The sequence below is a fragment of the Chrysoperla carnea genome, chromosome 1 (genome assembly GCF_905475395.1).
Source record: "Chrysoperla carnea chromosome 1, inChrCarn1.1, whole genome shotgun sequence".
Lineage (NCBI taxonomy): Eukaryota > Metazoa > Arthropoda > Insecta > Neuroptera > Chrysopidae > Chrysoperla > Chrysoperla carnea.
In genome coordinates, this window is record NC_058337.1 from 77316776 (window position 1) to 77333385 (window position 16610).

The window sequence follows — 16610 nt, forward strand, 5'->3', positions numbered from 1 at the left end:
CCCTAAACTAACAATACTTTTAAAACAATATTTTACCCAAAGAGTTTAGGGTAAAGAAGAGCAGTCCATAAGAGCTAATTTAAAATAGTAACATACGAGTTTCAGCGCCTCTATCAAGTAAGGCTTTCGAACTTAATACTTATAAGTCACCTTCGAAAAGTAGTCAAATTTAATAGTCAACCGTACAAAGCCACTTAATAGTTGATCGCCACGGACTCTAGATGTCGCTTACAATTCTATTTATGTTTCTCCTTTACGTAAATTCTTTGATTTTACCCATCCTAAAAGAGTCTAACACGCACACGATATAGCGGAGTACATAAAATGCATTAGTGTATATGTATATAATACTGTGTCCAAAAAAGAACGTGACATTTGAATTTAAACTGCGCGCGTTTGTTGTGCATTGTGCAAAAGGCCGGAATTGTGGAAAGGCAATTCATGGTTTTTTCACCACGATAATGCACCATGCCATACTGTACTCATAATTCGTGACCATTTCGTCAAAAGCTTAACCCATACCCGGGGACACCGTTTTGATACGATAGAAGAAATTCAAGCCGCAGCGAAGACGGAACTGAAGGCAATCCCGGAAAGTGACTACAACCACTGTTTTGAAGATTGGAAAATCCGTTGGCATAATTGCATTGCATCGGGGATTACTTTGAAGGGGATGAAATTGATTTGGAAGAATAAATAAAGAATTTTCAAAATAAATACAATGTCACCTCATTTTTTAAGCACAGTATACCTACATAAATACAGGCTGCGCCGTCGCAACACGATTCATAGGCATGTCGGTGATGCGAATCTATAAGTTTTGTCCCTACCAAAAATCGCTCAATGCGGCTAAAGAAGGTTTTACCACAATTTGCACTGAAATTTACTAATACCTAAAAGCAATAAATTATCACATAAAAAAATTTCTTCTAGCTTCGAAAAGTCATATTTACCAAGTTTGTTTATAATGAGATTCAAATTGTTTTAAAAGTTAACTATTTAATACCATGAAAAGTCTTGCTTGAGTTATTAGTATGAAAATATGAAGAAAAAAAAGGATTATATTTATAAATGGCCAATTAAAATGTTTTTCTTTTAAATAATTTTAATAGCATATTTAATTATTTCATATTTTTGTTTAAAGTGTCTAAAATATTATTTATTGTTTGCAATTAATTTCTTGTTGAGTATACAAAAAAAAAACCTTGCGTCAAGTGTGTGTCAGTTCGCACGCATAAAATAGTATTCGGAAATATATTATCAAATTATTTTTATGGTACCGATGAAAGAATTTTGGAAAAGTTTTTATCGATCCTTTATAGTGAATGTCTTGTGTACAGCCAACGGGTATCACCTACCCTGTGTCTAGGTTATATATAATACGCAGCTTCAAATACGTTTCCTATCTGGCATATATGAATTGGACTAATTTTATATGTTGCTTTAGTATTTTGGAAATCTTTTACGGTTCCGTTTACATTTTTTACAAACCCGAATGTACAGGTTGTTCAAAAATTCAGCAATTGTCATATTTGACTTCAAAATTCTGTCCGTGGCATCCATATTTTTAAGCGTTACAAACTTGGGACTAAATTTAGTATACCTTGGTATATTTCATATACATGGTATAAAAAATTTCTAATAAATAACATTCAATGAAAATTTCGATTTAAGGCTGTATGTGATATTGAAATAAATAAATCTATCTTGCAAATTTTTTAAATTAAAAAGTATTTATGTTTAAAAAAATTCTTCAAGTATACAGAAAGTTTTTGCAAAATTACTAATGTTATGGAATCTACTTTGTATTCATAAAAAAATCAATTTAAATAATGATGAAATCCATCATTTATCAAATAAATATGTATTAAACTCTCAAATTATTTATATTTTTTCTGAATATATTTTTGACAAGTGTTGTTGTGTTGACAAAATAAAAATGTCGATATATAATATGTGAATGTGATATTGACAACATTAAGAGGAGTAAAATATAATGATAATTATTCAAAATAAATCCACAACATGTTATAACAACATGGCGCCATATATCATTTAAGAAATTTGAATGAAATACCGTTAGAATATGAAAATACCATCACACATCAAAATATTATATTCAGTATATTAAGATCGACCGTATTATCAGCTATTTAAATGTAAATTTTATGCTCTATATACTAGGTGTATCATTAATACTTCAAACAAATTTAATGTGAGATTCTTTGCAAGGAAATAAGAAAAGAAGTCGGATAAACTTATGGTCAAAAACTTTTTATTTGTAGTTAAAAAACACTGTTATTTATATAGAAATATTTCAATAAATCATCTCGATATTTCTTTAGGTTATAAATGAATCGAAAATTTCAAGATAAGCTACTTTTAAAACTCTCTCAGTCTCAGTAATAAATTTCAAACCTTGGTTAAATAATTTTGTATGGTTTACGGCGCCAACAAAAAAGGTTTCATGAAATCCTCTGAAACTTGATTTGCCTAAGGTTTTCGAACCGCTCGTTTAGTTGTTTAAAGAAATGGGCCAACAATAAGAAATTTTATTGAATATTTCTTATGGCGATATGTGTAAAATAGCTTTTAAAATAATAATACTATATTAAATAACTTTTAAAAACAATCAATTTATATTTTTGTAATAAGTGGAATTCAATGAAGTTTTCGAACAATAATTTAACCTATTTTAGTAATTAATTTATTTTCATTACTCAAAATTTTTATGGACTAACACACATTCCTTATGTTGATTTTCTTCAAATAAGCCTTTGCAACTCGAAATTAATACAGATACGGATTGTTCGACACAGATTTTTGTGTCGATAATTAAAATCTTTTACAGGGTGGGTCATTTTAATTTATAATAGCTAATAGTTCGTTTTGTAGTGAACCAATCAAAAAATAAGTTAAACGAAAATACAATATCACATACGAAAAGTAACAATTTTTATTTAAAACATTTTTTCGAAAAACGTTAGCTTTTGGACGATATGCGACTTAAAAATATGTCATTATTGCATTCAATCAAAAGAAAATAGGCTTTAAGTTCATCGATAATTGTAGGTCAAAGTCGTGAACAGATTCGATGACTTATTTTTAAGTAGCATTTCCTTCGAAGGATGACGATTTTCGAAAAAACAGTTTGGATGACAAAGGTGAGATTCTTGATGAAGAACAACTTCTTAATTTAAAGAGTTATTCAATCTCTTACTGCTTAGGATCTAAATTGGCTAGTAAAGCAACCCGAATAACTATAGATCCAATGTAATGCCATAATATTATGTCCCCTATCAAACTCTGCAACTTTTATTTAAGTTATGTTTTGATTTGCTTACTACAAAACGAGTTATGAGCCATTACAGATTAAAATGGCTCATCCTGTATCTATAAATTTAAAGTATGGTTTAAGATAGAATAACAGTATAATAAAAGGTTTTTGGCTACAATCTGTTATTAGATAAAACAACAACCATGCTGGGAACGTTTTTATACCTACTTTCTTTCAACTTTATTATATCTGTCTGTCTGTCTATTTTATCTACAGATGACGTATGGAATACGAAAATTCTGCCACTCTATACAATATATAACTTCAAACTAGCCAGTATAGCTAAACTTAATAATTAAGTTGTGCAATAAGACTGGACTTAAGAATTAATCTTAGAAAGAAAGAGGTTATACAAAGGTCAAACGTGATATAATTTACATTGATTAATGAACAAAAGATTTTAATTCCCAAACACTCTGTACGTGTAATGCAAATAATTGTAATGCATGTATTCAAGTTGTAGTAACACAAACCATCCACAACGTCTTTTCAAAATTGCTTATGCATATGTAATACGACCACAAGGATTTGTGTGCTTCTAAGTGTATAGAAGTTGATGTACGAACCATTAAAGACCATTAAACTCCAGAAACATTAACCAACAAAATCACATTCAACAACGATTCAACAGTGATTTGTTATGCTAGAAAACTTTCTTCTAGTAATATATTATTGTCAAAAAATAACAAATGATTACTCCTAAAAACAGTTTGGTTGCGAATCGGATTTTAAAAATGATCCAAGAGGCCACTTCAAAATTTCGAGTATGTCTATTATATTGATGAAAACCATCAGGAATGATGGTATTCATGTTTGTAAAGAATGCGTGCCATGTTTGCCTGGATTTCGCTTTTATTTAGAACACTTTTAAATTTGTAAAGGCTTAATCTGATAATAAGCATTGATGGGTTTTTGAACTATGAGAAAACGATCCCATTAAAATTTTAACTAAAAGTCTTAACGGATCCAACGAGAGATAAAAACCTCTTTTTGAGTAATATGTTCATTTTTTATACGTTATAAGTTGTTTGTTACGTATTACAGACATGAATGCATAGCAGGCACGCTTTATGGATGTAATGAATATCCGTTATACTGGATTTTAGTTTAGCATACAAACATTGAGGGTCAAACTATACTGTTTACAAGTACTGTAAATTATTTTCAAAAAATTAGGATCCAGCACCAAAAAACTAAAACGCATGACATTGCGATAAAAAAAAGAGGAGAGGGGTAAGTGAGGGCACGGAAAGTGAAGCCTATAACGTTAGTCTTTGTTTTAAAGTTGAAATAGTCCAGTAAAGCGAACCATCATCTAGTCACTAGAGTATGAAATCTCAAATAAGACATAATTTTATATAAAATTTTAAAACTATACATAAAAATGTTAAAGGTACGGATTGGTTGGTACTTACCTGAAATTGTATAGCACGTAAATGTATTTGTGCAACGTGCAAATCAAAACGTTTCGCACTGATATCCTCTTCTAATTCGTTGACTTTATTAAATAGTTGTGATTCTAATGAACGCTGTTTCACACGTATTAAGGCATCTAATGAATCTTGGATTTGTTTAATTTGAGTTTCTAAATCTTGTTGTTCTTTACGCAAAGCGTCTAGTGATGGTTTGATTTGTACTGATGCTAAACGATCTATTACTAATTCATTCTTTAATGGTGGTGGGATGTTGATTTCCTGTTGAAAAAAAAAAACACAATAAATAGATAAAAATGTGTCGATTTGTCAAAATTCGCTGTGTCATGGTCTTATTATTTAAGACAAGGATAAAGTAAACTTTTTACAGTCGGACAACGGGAATGATCAAATTTTTCGTAAATGGCTTAGCACAGTCTGATTTTATCCGATATTTTATAGACATTATATCGTATATATTTATTGTTAATATTCATACTTTGTATGAAATTTGTCGGCATAAGTCGGTCGCTGGTCCCCCTAATCCGAATAAAAAGAAAGTTACTAAAAGTAGAATCTTCACTGCAGAAATTAGTAAAAAATAAAATTTTCTACGTCGAATTTAAAATGTGATTATTCACAAACAAATTGTTGGTATCTGCATTTGTTTTAAAATTATTTTTCCTTGAAAACGATTTTATTTTTGGAGAAAATTAATTTATACACAAAAATGAATTTATAAAATTTGTTAAATTCTAAATGGTTATCAAAAAATTCGATTGCTATATTAAAGTTTATAAAATCAATCGTTACTAGCAGATATTATTGTCCAAACAAAAATGATATTCGTATCTACCGTGCATGAGTTTTCTTGGTGGCGTTTTCCATAGTAACGATACACTACATTATTAATATAATTTTTGGATGGACATATAATTCCATGGTTTGTATATATGGTTTACATTGAAAATTTAATAATATTTTCTATCAAATTTAAATAATCATATCAATTTACATTTAAAAAATATTTTATGCAATTTTGTTTCTTATTTTCATAATTTCTCGTGCAATGTTTAATCGTTATATTTCAATAATTTTAATTTGACATTTGTTATACAATTTAAATCTAAAAAAATTGTAAATTAGTCGTAACAGCCACCTTTTAGTTATCCACTGGAAGTGGTGATGACGATTTGATTTTTCCTACCATGACTACGTACCCAACGAATAGAAAAACGTTTATCATGCAATTTAAAAGTATAAATATTATTTTACTTCAGCAGAGTTTAAATACATAGATGTATGTTGGATAACCATAGTAACTTATAACAATATCATTTAAATATATGAATGGAGGTCGAGTAAAAAAATTCCATTGCTCTGTGGTGTTTTTTTTTTATATAATAATCTACTTATAACTGCCATATTGACTGCCGGATATCATTAATGATTTTCCCAATAGTAGAAGAAGGTGGTTTTTACCAAAAAGGTGGAAATAAATGCAAAATATAGAGCGTATCTATTTTCATATATCTGTGGTACAGCATGTCTTGATGCAAGGTTGACCAAAGTGTGATTTTTCAAACTTTACTTTCATAATATATAACTGTATATTTAGGACTAAAATATGCCTTTTTAAAATATCCGTCAATAAGTGTACAGTCTAGAGATACAATCTTTTCGTGACACTACATCTTACCCTATATTATAAATCGTTTACCTGTAGCAAGCAAGTTGATTAATTATTATAATTTGAAACTAATTAATTATTGATAATAATATGTGCATTAAATAAAAATTTTAAGTGTGAATTTATTATATCACGCAAATAAATATACAAATCAAATTGTAATAAAAATTTACCAGTTTAATAATTGTGTGTTTTAATAAAAGCTGTTGGTAATAACATTGTTCGATTCCGTGTTTAAAAATACTAAAATCTATATAATACTGTGTGATATTTGTGTCAAAAGTATATGTTGTTGGTAGACCATAAGCCTACAATGAAGTGAAATTTCTAAGATTCTTTTTGTCGGCCCGGTAGACAAAAATAAGTTTGGTAAGAACGAAAAATGAAGCTTTAACCATGACTCAGATGTTGAATTTATGGAAATCAAAAAGAAAACTTGCATTAATTTGTATTCAAGACATATCTCATATCTTCTAACCTTGTCAAAAAGCGCTTGAATAGTTTTTTGACACCTGTCTGAAATAAAAGCAAATCGATGAAAAGGTCTATTTGCTGTGCCGTTTTTTCAGCTTGTTTATATGGAAAATATAAACACAGTGAAATATTGTGAAAGCAAATTTATATAGTGAAATCATTTATCATGTTATTTTATCATTTATCCGACCAGTAGCGTTGGAAAAACGATGTATTGACGTCACTGGCGTTTCAATTTATGGCTTGGAAAAACCGTTTTCAATAGTAAAATTACACGAAAAATCAATTAGAAATTTTAGTTTAATTTTTCTTAGTTATTTTTAGTAAATTAAAATTAAAAAACATGCAACTTCTTCTTATTTTAATGATCATCTTTTGCCTGCCGTTTATTAAATGAAAGTCATTGGCAATACAATATACTGAAATAGATTACTGCAAGCTTGCAACTATCGATACGTTGAAAAATGATAATGGGCAAAAAAGATTGAAAGATGGTTCTAAACATAAAAATTAAAAAACACGATACCCTTGAATTCAACAACTAATTGAATCATAAAAATTTCTCTTCATTGGGCTCACAGTCCATAAGCTATTTAAGTTTAACATCTATTTTATTTAAATGTAATAGTTTATTTATGTTTGGATAAAAAACCGAAATGCAACAAGTATGCAAATAAATCTTAATTTTCTTATGTATAACTAAATAAACAACTTAACCTGTTCAAAAGTAAAAGTAGTTAAACAGGAAGTGAAAAAAAAACCACCATTAAATGAAGGTGTAGGTAGATACGTAAAGTTACACTGAATAAGAAGAAAAAACGTTTTTTACTAACATGCTGACTAAAAAAGAACAAAATAAGGTGAAGTTCTATTTTCATGCGTTATCATTACAATCTATTACGATTTTTAACATTTTATTTTACAAAATGATACACATTATTTTGTTGTTAACGAAACGTTTTTTGTTTCTTAAATCTATATTTAGATTTTTCCGTTACTATATCAGGTAAATTTTACGATAATTTGCCAACGGTATTTTATACACTGATACCCCTTCGGCGTATTACAAAATTAACAGTTTGAGGTAAATAAATGATCTTTAAAAAACTAGGTTTTGTATAATTAGCTGAACTAAAAAGTTGAATTTAATTCTTATAAGTAAAAAAAAATTCATTAAGAAAACAAGTAATCTATCGTAAAAAGCGTGGGAGGCTAGATTTGAATTACTACCTACTGTAAATATTTTATTGACAGATATTGGTAAAAGTAAAGTCATTATAAAATATCTTAAAAGTACCCCACGCTTTTTTACTATCAAATAATTTTCTTTAACTCTATTTTGTTATTTGATCTTATAGAAATTATTTTCTACTTTTTAGTTCAGCTAGTTACACAAGCGTGTTTTTTAGTTTTTTATGCTATTATTTATTAATATTATGGAATGTTATCTGCGCTTTGACCGACCATCAATGATTTTTTAATTAATCGTTAATCCAGAAGATCCTGATCAGAATAATCGGACAAATTTATTAAATTATTGTATTATCGTTTCAATCCGACGCTTTAAAGTGTATACATGAGTTATTTTACCGATGCCAACATTTAAATAAATAAAGTAAGTTTTTAAAGCACACAGTTTTATTTAAGTGGTTCGGTCTTTTAATTCTGATTTAAAATTACTTATATTTAGCAAAAAAATAAATTCGAATGAATTCAATTGTACGATTAGGCTCGAAAACACACTTTGAAGTTCAAAAAGTTGGCCTCGGTAAAATAACTCAAACTGGATACACATCAAGTTATAGAAACACAAAGCGTGTTAGAAAACTTGTAAACCTAACAAATTTTATCTGATCATCTAAAAAAAATTTGATAAATTAAACATATCTCCGGCAACGCCCTTTTCAGAGCTACAGACCTCAGAATTTTTTTGGATTTATACAAAATCTGTTGCGATTTCTATAAAATGTTTCGCATAAAAGTTGTTGGTATATTTTGTTGTTTGCTCTATGTCTAACCGTTTGTTAAAGGTAGAAAATTTTTGTTTTAAAAATTTTCGAAAACTATTAGAGACAAAAACTTAATTTATGAGAACACAAAACGTAAATCTATAAGAAAATGTTTGAGATAGAACACGAAAGTTTTCTGATCAAAATGCCGATAACTTTTTTTCGAGACATTATTTCGAAAATGTGATAGTTTCCGTACAAGTCCAACAAAAGTTTTGAGATCTAAAGCTGCGACAATCGATCCGTTGGTTGCGGTAACATGGGGCAACGTATTATTGCATATTTGCTGTACCTATTTTTAATTTTGGTTTTACTAATATTTATCATTATATAGAAAACATATCTGAAAAATAGAATATATACTCACATTAAAATGATCAAATTGTCCGGCACCATCTGATGTACCACTCGTAGCTGTGTTTGCTCCATCGCCAGGTGTAGAATTGTCATTGTGAGGAGGTTGAGGTGGATTAAATAAACGTCGTAGTATAGGTTTATTATGGGCTGGTGTGGGTAATGCACGTGCAAATTGTATTAAATCTGTTGGTCCCGATACACCACGACATTGGGATGATAATGAATCGTAGCGCCGTGTTTGATCTGTTGCCTATTAAACAAAAAAATTATAAACATGAAGTAAATGTATTGGATTTCTAAGAAATATTATTTATATAAATTACTTCGAAACCCTGTACGGTAGAACTTTTTTTATATGCGAGGAATAATATATAATAAAAATAATAATAATGGGGTTTAACCTCCGTTCCTCACGCATATACGCCTATAACAACGGCCACCCACATTATTATTTTTAAGCTTTATTTATTTAACTATATCCGATTACAATTAAATTTTATGATGAGGGTTAAGTCGGTTGCTTCATTCTTATCTAAGCGACGATAGTGTGATCAATTTACCATCCCATTAATTATAATTGATCAGACTGCCGCTGCCTGTATTCGAACCCTCAAGATAAGTCTAAAGAGGCAAGCGGTTAAAGTCGTTTGCGCTTTAACTCGCTTGGCTACTTAGCCTATGAATAAAAAGATATACGTGTTACAATCTTTCATACTCCGAAAAGAATGTCTATTTAACTCACTTATCACAGAAATGATTTAAAAGGAGTGGTGTAGCTAATGCCAATATAACATAGACGGCAAAGACTATGGATGACATATTTAGACGTCATTATGAAGTTTATGTAAAGGTTATATTTAGCTTTATTGCAAAATAAATAAAAAAAAAGGTGAAAACAACCTATTGCCATGAAAAAAAGTGACAATATAGGTTCATAGAAATAGTTATCGCATCCGTTATTTCAAAACCCTTAAAAACAGTAGCGGTATGGAAGATGCACGGAAAACATCCTTGCGATATGACTGCGTTATTTAAATACCAGTCGAACGTAAGATTCGGCTTTGATCTTGTAATCCCAATCAGTGCGCTGATATAAATCCTCAAAATGATTATCATTTCGAGTTTTTTTTTTCTACATGATTGCGCGAGAAACATTGACAGAGATGTAGCAATGGATCTATTCACCACTTGGATCGAAATTTCTCAAAATTTTACCAAAAATAATGAATTTCATGGGGGTAGATGGAAATTTTTTTCAAAATAGCAAATAAGTCTGTCGCTACTTATATCGCCAAGTTTAACAAAAATGGCATGTCGAAAAAGCCTCCCAAGAATTATGTATTTAATCTTTGGGCTTTATATCACTTCCACCTCCCATATTTGGTTTTATGAGGTCGAATCCTAGTTCAAAATAATAAATAATAATAAGAACGATAATATCATTGATTGGTTAAAATCTCGTCGCAGTCATTTCTCGTACATTTCCCAAAGCGTAATTGTTTATTAACTACAGTAAATAAAAAGTATTCAGGAAAATGTCTTTCAATAATAATTTATTTAAATAACATATTACTGTTTTTCTTTCTGCTTTATATCATTATTAAAATATTTACTTACAATTGCGAGTATTATGACTAACGGAGGTTTTAATAAAATTATTACATAGCAACAATAATTAGCTTTATTATAAAGCAGCATATTTAAAAAAAAAACCTTTTTATGATTTTTGAATTGAATATACAATTTCTCCGGGGAAAAAAATATTTGCTTGTTGTAACCAAATATGAATTTACAAAATATTTATTTTAGGATTATTAGTTTTATTATTGGAATAATAAAATATAGAATTTGAAAAAATAAAACATATTCCTAATATCGTTGCTTATTGTGATTGCCTTATTATTGCTGATAACGGATGAGCTAAAGTTAATAACGTGTTTTGTTTTGAAAAGAGAGTATAAAAAAGTGCAGCAATTTACAAAATCCACGTTGTTTTTTGAAGTAAAAGTAAATTGTGTTTTTTTTTTTTTTTTTTTTAAAATACATCAGGTAAATTAAGTAAACTTTATTATTATCACTTCCAATTTATTACAAAAACGAAATTGCAAAGAACATTTAAGAAAACTAAGTAGGTATGTATGTAACTAAGTATTAATAAAAAAAACTTTTAACAAAAAGAGAACCGACTTCAAAAGAAAAACTTTTCCAAAACAAGCTAATATACACTAAAAAGTAAATAAATGACGATAATATAATGTAGTTAAAATTATTGTTACTCTGACAGAACGGTTTGCTACATTCGCTTGACTGACACCGACTCAAAAAAAAAAAACAATTATTTTAACTACATTATCGTTATTTATTTACTTTTAAGTGCATATTTATTTGTTTTGGAAAAGTTTTTCTTTTGAAATCGGTTTCCTTCTTGTTAAAAGTTTTTTTTATTTTGTGACTTTTAGTGAATCTGAAGTACACTAACTAATTTATTACTAAAAAAAATAATAATCGAAATCTGTTGGCGTGATATTGAGTTATTCGTTCTCTTGTCGTGCATACTTAATGCAAATTTAAGACTTTTATGATTTTTTCATGAATGACGTTGTCAAAACTAGATCAAAATGAAATGGGACCACACGGGAAGCTTTCAAATAGATAAAGAATCATCAAAATTGGTTCACTCAGTCGAAAGTTCTGAGGTAACACACATAAAAAAATACAGTCGAATTGATATCCTCCTTTTTTGTTTGAAGTCGGTTAAAAATAACTACAGTAGGATGTTGATCGTTTGAGCTTAGATATTCTTTCATGTGAATTATTGTCACATTTAGTGTTATCGCATCACAGCATTCCCAGAGATTTCGACTACTTTCAAGCAGATATCAAATATTACCCATCTACTATGAAAAAATATATTTTTTTATTTTTACTATCTCTTCTCTATTCTACATAAGCATTGATAATTCACTTAGAAGTTCTGTGTAGTATCAACTTGTCTACACGTCGACATTTAATCTGAAATACGCAGTGAAAATACAATTGAATTTTTGTATGTTAGATTAAATGTCGATTTGTAGAAATAAATTATCAATGCTTATACATTTATCATGGTTGATGGGATAATATTGGATATCCAGCCGTAGTTTTCAATCAAAATCAACTTTTTTTTTTAATAATGATTGTCTATTATATATATAAAAACTAAAAGTACTTGAACCCTGAGCAAAATTTATATTTTTCCACAAATCTCGTATACGAAAGCAAAAAATTGAAAATTTGATTATTTCATTTTGCGTTATACGCCATGAATAGTTTATATTAGAATATTTTATTAAAAATAATTTTTCCAAAAAAAAAAAATTAAAAAGTTTTCTATATGGTGCCGACCTAATTGGACATACTGTATTATGATTTTTTTTTTCATCTCTTGAAAGAGAATGAAGTGAGTTAGTAACAGACAATCACACAAGTTCACAAGTTTTCTAATATGATACTGAGTGCATTTTACTTAATGTGACTTCGAAAGCTTGGTTTCGAAAGTTTTTAATGCAAATTCTATGCAAAAAAAGCGATTTTAGTATTTTTAAGTGAACCTTCGCGGCTCAGTTAGTCAGTTTCGTAGCCATTTAAATACTAGCTGTGATGGGCTAGTGTGCTGCATGGTATATACTATTTTTCTATTTTCTATTTTATATCGTTGCCAATCTATTTTGTGTGCCTTGATTTTGTGTGTCTAGTAAACAATATTTCATCTTAATAAGCTCGGAAAGACCAATAGTTTTTAACTGATGCGCTTTAGAAGTTTTTTGCAATTAAACATACGGAGTGGTCCTTTGTACTTAAAAAGTTCATTTTCTATACATAAATATTTTTTTATGATTTCCAATATTCAGGGAGAATAAAAACGATCTTAAGTTATTGATGAAATTCTAGTAAAATACGTTTATTTATTTCATATCGTTACTAGGAATATTCAATAATATCAATTCTTTACTAAGAAAAACAAGCTTGTGTATAGGTCAGTAATGATATTTTGATTTATAAACACCTGGGGCGCAACGTATTGTATATGAAATAATAAACATAGAATATAATATTTGATATATTTTTAGAATTCGATATCATTCACAGAAATATTTTGTACTGTATGCTAAATAATAAAAACCATTGTTTTGTCGATATACAAGGAAGTACTGTGTATTATTTATTGAAAGTTTATTAAATTAATTAAAATATGTAGAAATTTACGTATGTGTGCAATGTTTATGCATTACATATTTCATTTTTAGGAATCCGAACCATTTCATTCAAATAACGATTATATTTGCAGATGCTTTTATAAATTTTTCATATTTAATTATTCGTATCATTATTTAAGCAAACGCATTTTTCATAAAATTTAATAAATAGATGATCCGTTAGAGCTTTGTATATTTCATTATTAGAAATTCATATTTTCTGTTGGCATGGTCTTAAACACCTTAAAACGAAAGACAATTTTCTGATGTAAAATTGTATTCTTATACCCAAAATCGGTAGATGATTATATTCGCATTCTGCGTAGGTAAGAATAAGTTTCACTAACTATGTTCGGGACTTGCCATTGAACTAATTCCTTAGTTCAAGCCAAATCTGTAGATATTCTTACAGTTTATTAATTCAGCCTTAAAAAAAGTCTCTCAAATTTGAGCCTTTGATAAAATCAGGTATAAAATATTCTACTACTCATAAACTACCTGTATTAGAATATAGTAGTAGTACTCACATAATTATAACCTGTATATATATCAAGGTGTATTTAGTTTAGTACCAAGTTTGTAACGCCAAAAAATATTGATACTACGAATAAATTTTTTGGGATAGGTGTTCATAAAATCACCTAATTAGCCCGCATTTAGGGTTGTCCGCCTATCTGTCTATAGGCACGATAACTCAAAAACGAAATGAGATATCAAGCTGAAATTTTAATAGCTTGCTCAGGACGATAAAAGTGAGACTAAGTTCGTAAATGAGCAACATAGGTCAATTGGGTCTTGAGTCGGTAGGACCTAAAAGTTTAAATATAAAAAAATAAACAACAAATGAATGTCGCCCTTGAACAAGTAAAGAAAATTTTTTCAAATACTTTCGAAAATTTTCGACATTTGCGAAAATCATTCAATTGTGTTGATTTTTTAAACTCTTCGAATTTAAAATAATGCATTCAATGACATTCAACACTTTCTTTACAGGGTATTTCTACAATTAACTCATTCAATTGTTTGTTTTCACTTGTTTAATATTATGTTTAAATTACCTACAATAGAATATTATGAGAAATTAACAAGTTTATGGAAGCAGTGTACCTATATTAAAGTACAAATACAAAGTAAGTTAAAGAAAGTACAAAGTGCATTAAAGTGGAAGAAGCACCTGTAAGTCAAACTATTTTCACATAAATAAAAATAAAATTATTGAACATTGAATTATAAACTTGACGTACAGAAGCATGTTTTCGTTATAGATCAGGTATTAAGTTAAGTTAAGATAAAAAACTTTTAACAAAAAGAAAACCGACTTCAAAAAAAAAACTTTTCCAAAACAAATTAATATGCACTAAAAAGTAAAAACATTACGATAATATAATGTAGTTAAAATTATTGTTATTTTTAGAGCCGGTGTCAGTCAAGGAAACAACTCTGACAGAACAGTTTGTTACATTAGTTTGGCTGACATCGACTCCAAAAATAACCTGTATGTATGTTTGTTTGTTTGTTTGTATAAAGCTCTCTAATATCATTCTCATGCATAAGACATCATCAGTTATATACATTTATTAGACTACCGATAACCATACTATACATATACATATACTTTGAACAAGCAACAAGCATGTTTTTTAGTTTTTTAAACTATATATTATTACTTTTTAGTGCATATTAATTTGTTTTGGAAAACTTTTTCTTTTCAAGTCGGTTTTCTTCTTAAAAATTTTTTTATTTTGTGATTTTTAGTGATCTGAAGTACACTGACTAATTTGTCACTAAAAAAAGAATAATCGAAATCGGTTGGCGTGATATTGAGTTATTCGTCCTCTTGTCGTTAATGCAAATTTAAGAATTTTATATAGTTTTCTCATGGACGCCGTTGTCAAAACCACCAAAATAAAATGGGACCACGAGGGAAGCACCAGCTTTCAAATAGATAACGAATCATCAAAATCGGTTTACCCAGTCGAAAGTTCTGAGGTAACACACATTAAAAAAAAAAATGCAGTCGAATTGATAACCTCCTTCTTTTTTGTTTGAAGTCGGTTAAAAGTAAAAAAAATCATGGAAACTGTTTCATATAAAAACCATGGATAGATATATGAAAATAATGTTCGCCACCCGGGAGAGATTTAAAACAGGATTCAAAGATTTACAAGCCGTGTATTTCAAGGGCTATTTATTTCTTCGTATGTCATCCTGTTTTTCTCTTTTTAAATGAATACTGTGATACTGTGTTTAAGATTAAAGCTTTAATAATAATTCCAATCTCTTTTCTGGAACATAATGGGCGCAACTTTTATGGGTTTACTTTGGGTTAGTTAAGAGAAACTATGGTTTATTATACCGTGGTTTTAAATGTTTCAATAAAGATTCAGAACATATTCTTTTGTGTCAGTATTGCTAACAAAAAAGGCTTGTGTAAAATGTAACGATGGGAAAGCAGAATTGCAAGATGTGAATATTAGGTAATGATTATTAAACTCCGAATATTTATTTAATGAATACTAAAAAATTTATCTTTTCTACGTGAATTCTGTTGGAAGTGAAGTTTTAAAAATCAATTCAATTCATTTAATATTTTTTTGTAATCAAAACCATTGCATTGCTGGGAAATTGTATTATATTTCATTGATGCTTATAACAGAATAAAATAATTGATATTTGATATTTTATTTTATTTTAAATTAATTATTTATTTATTTTTATAATGATTTGTTTTGTGGTATATTGTTGCGATCAATATTCGTATAAAAGGCTTTTATAAAACCTATCCTCTAAAAATATGTATACTAGGTATAGGTTATAACAGCAGGGCTTTATAAAGTAGTAGGTAATGTTGAAATAATGAATTTTCAATATACACTAACAACCGGGAAAGCGCACATTTGTAGACACTGGATGTTGAAATTTTAGAAAAAAACAGATGTTGTTGCAAAAATTGCCAAAATGGTTAACACAGAGTTCGGAAGTTGAAAGAAAAATTCCTAATATTTTTTCACAAGTTTCATAAAATTTTAATTTGTTAGTAATTTGCATACTTAAAATGTATGTCATTATTTTAATGTTCAATTTATGGAAACATGG

The 16610-nt window shown here is 28.5% G+C and overlaps 1 protein-coding gene across 1 annotated transcript in view; it reads right to left on the reverse strand.

Moving 5' to 3' along the window:
- LOC123298621 overlaps nt 1-16610 on the reverse strand; it is a 267853-nt gene that overhangs the window by 94190 nt on the left and 157053 nt on the right. The window contains exons 8-9 of the mRNA XM_044880707.1: nt 9290-9529; nt 4753-5031 (exon numbers count right to left, since the gene is read on the reverse strand). Coding sequence (XP_044736642.1) covers nt 4753-5031; nt 9290-9529 — 519 coding nt within the window. The remainder of the gene's footprint in view (nt 1-4752; nt 5032-9289; nt 9530-16610) is intronic.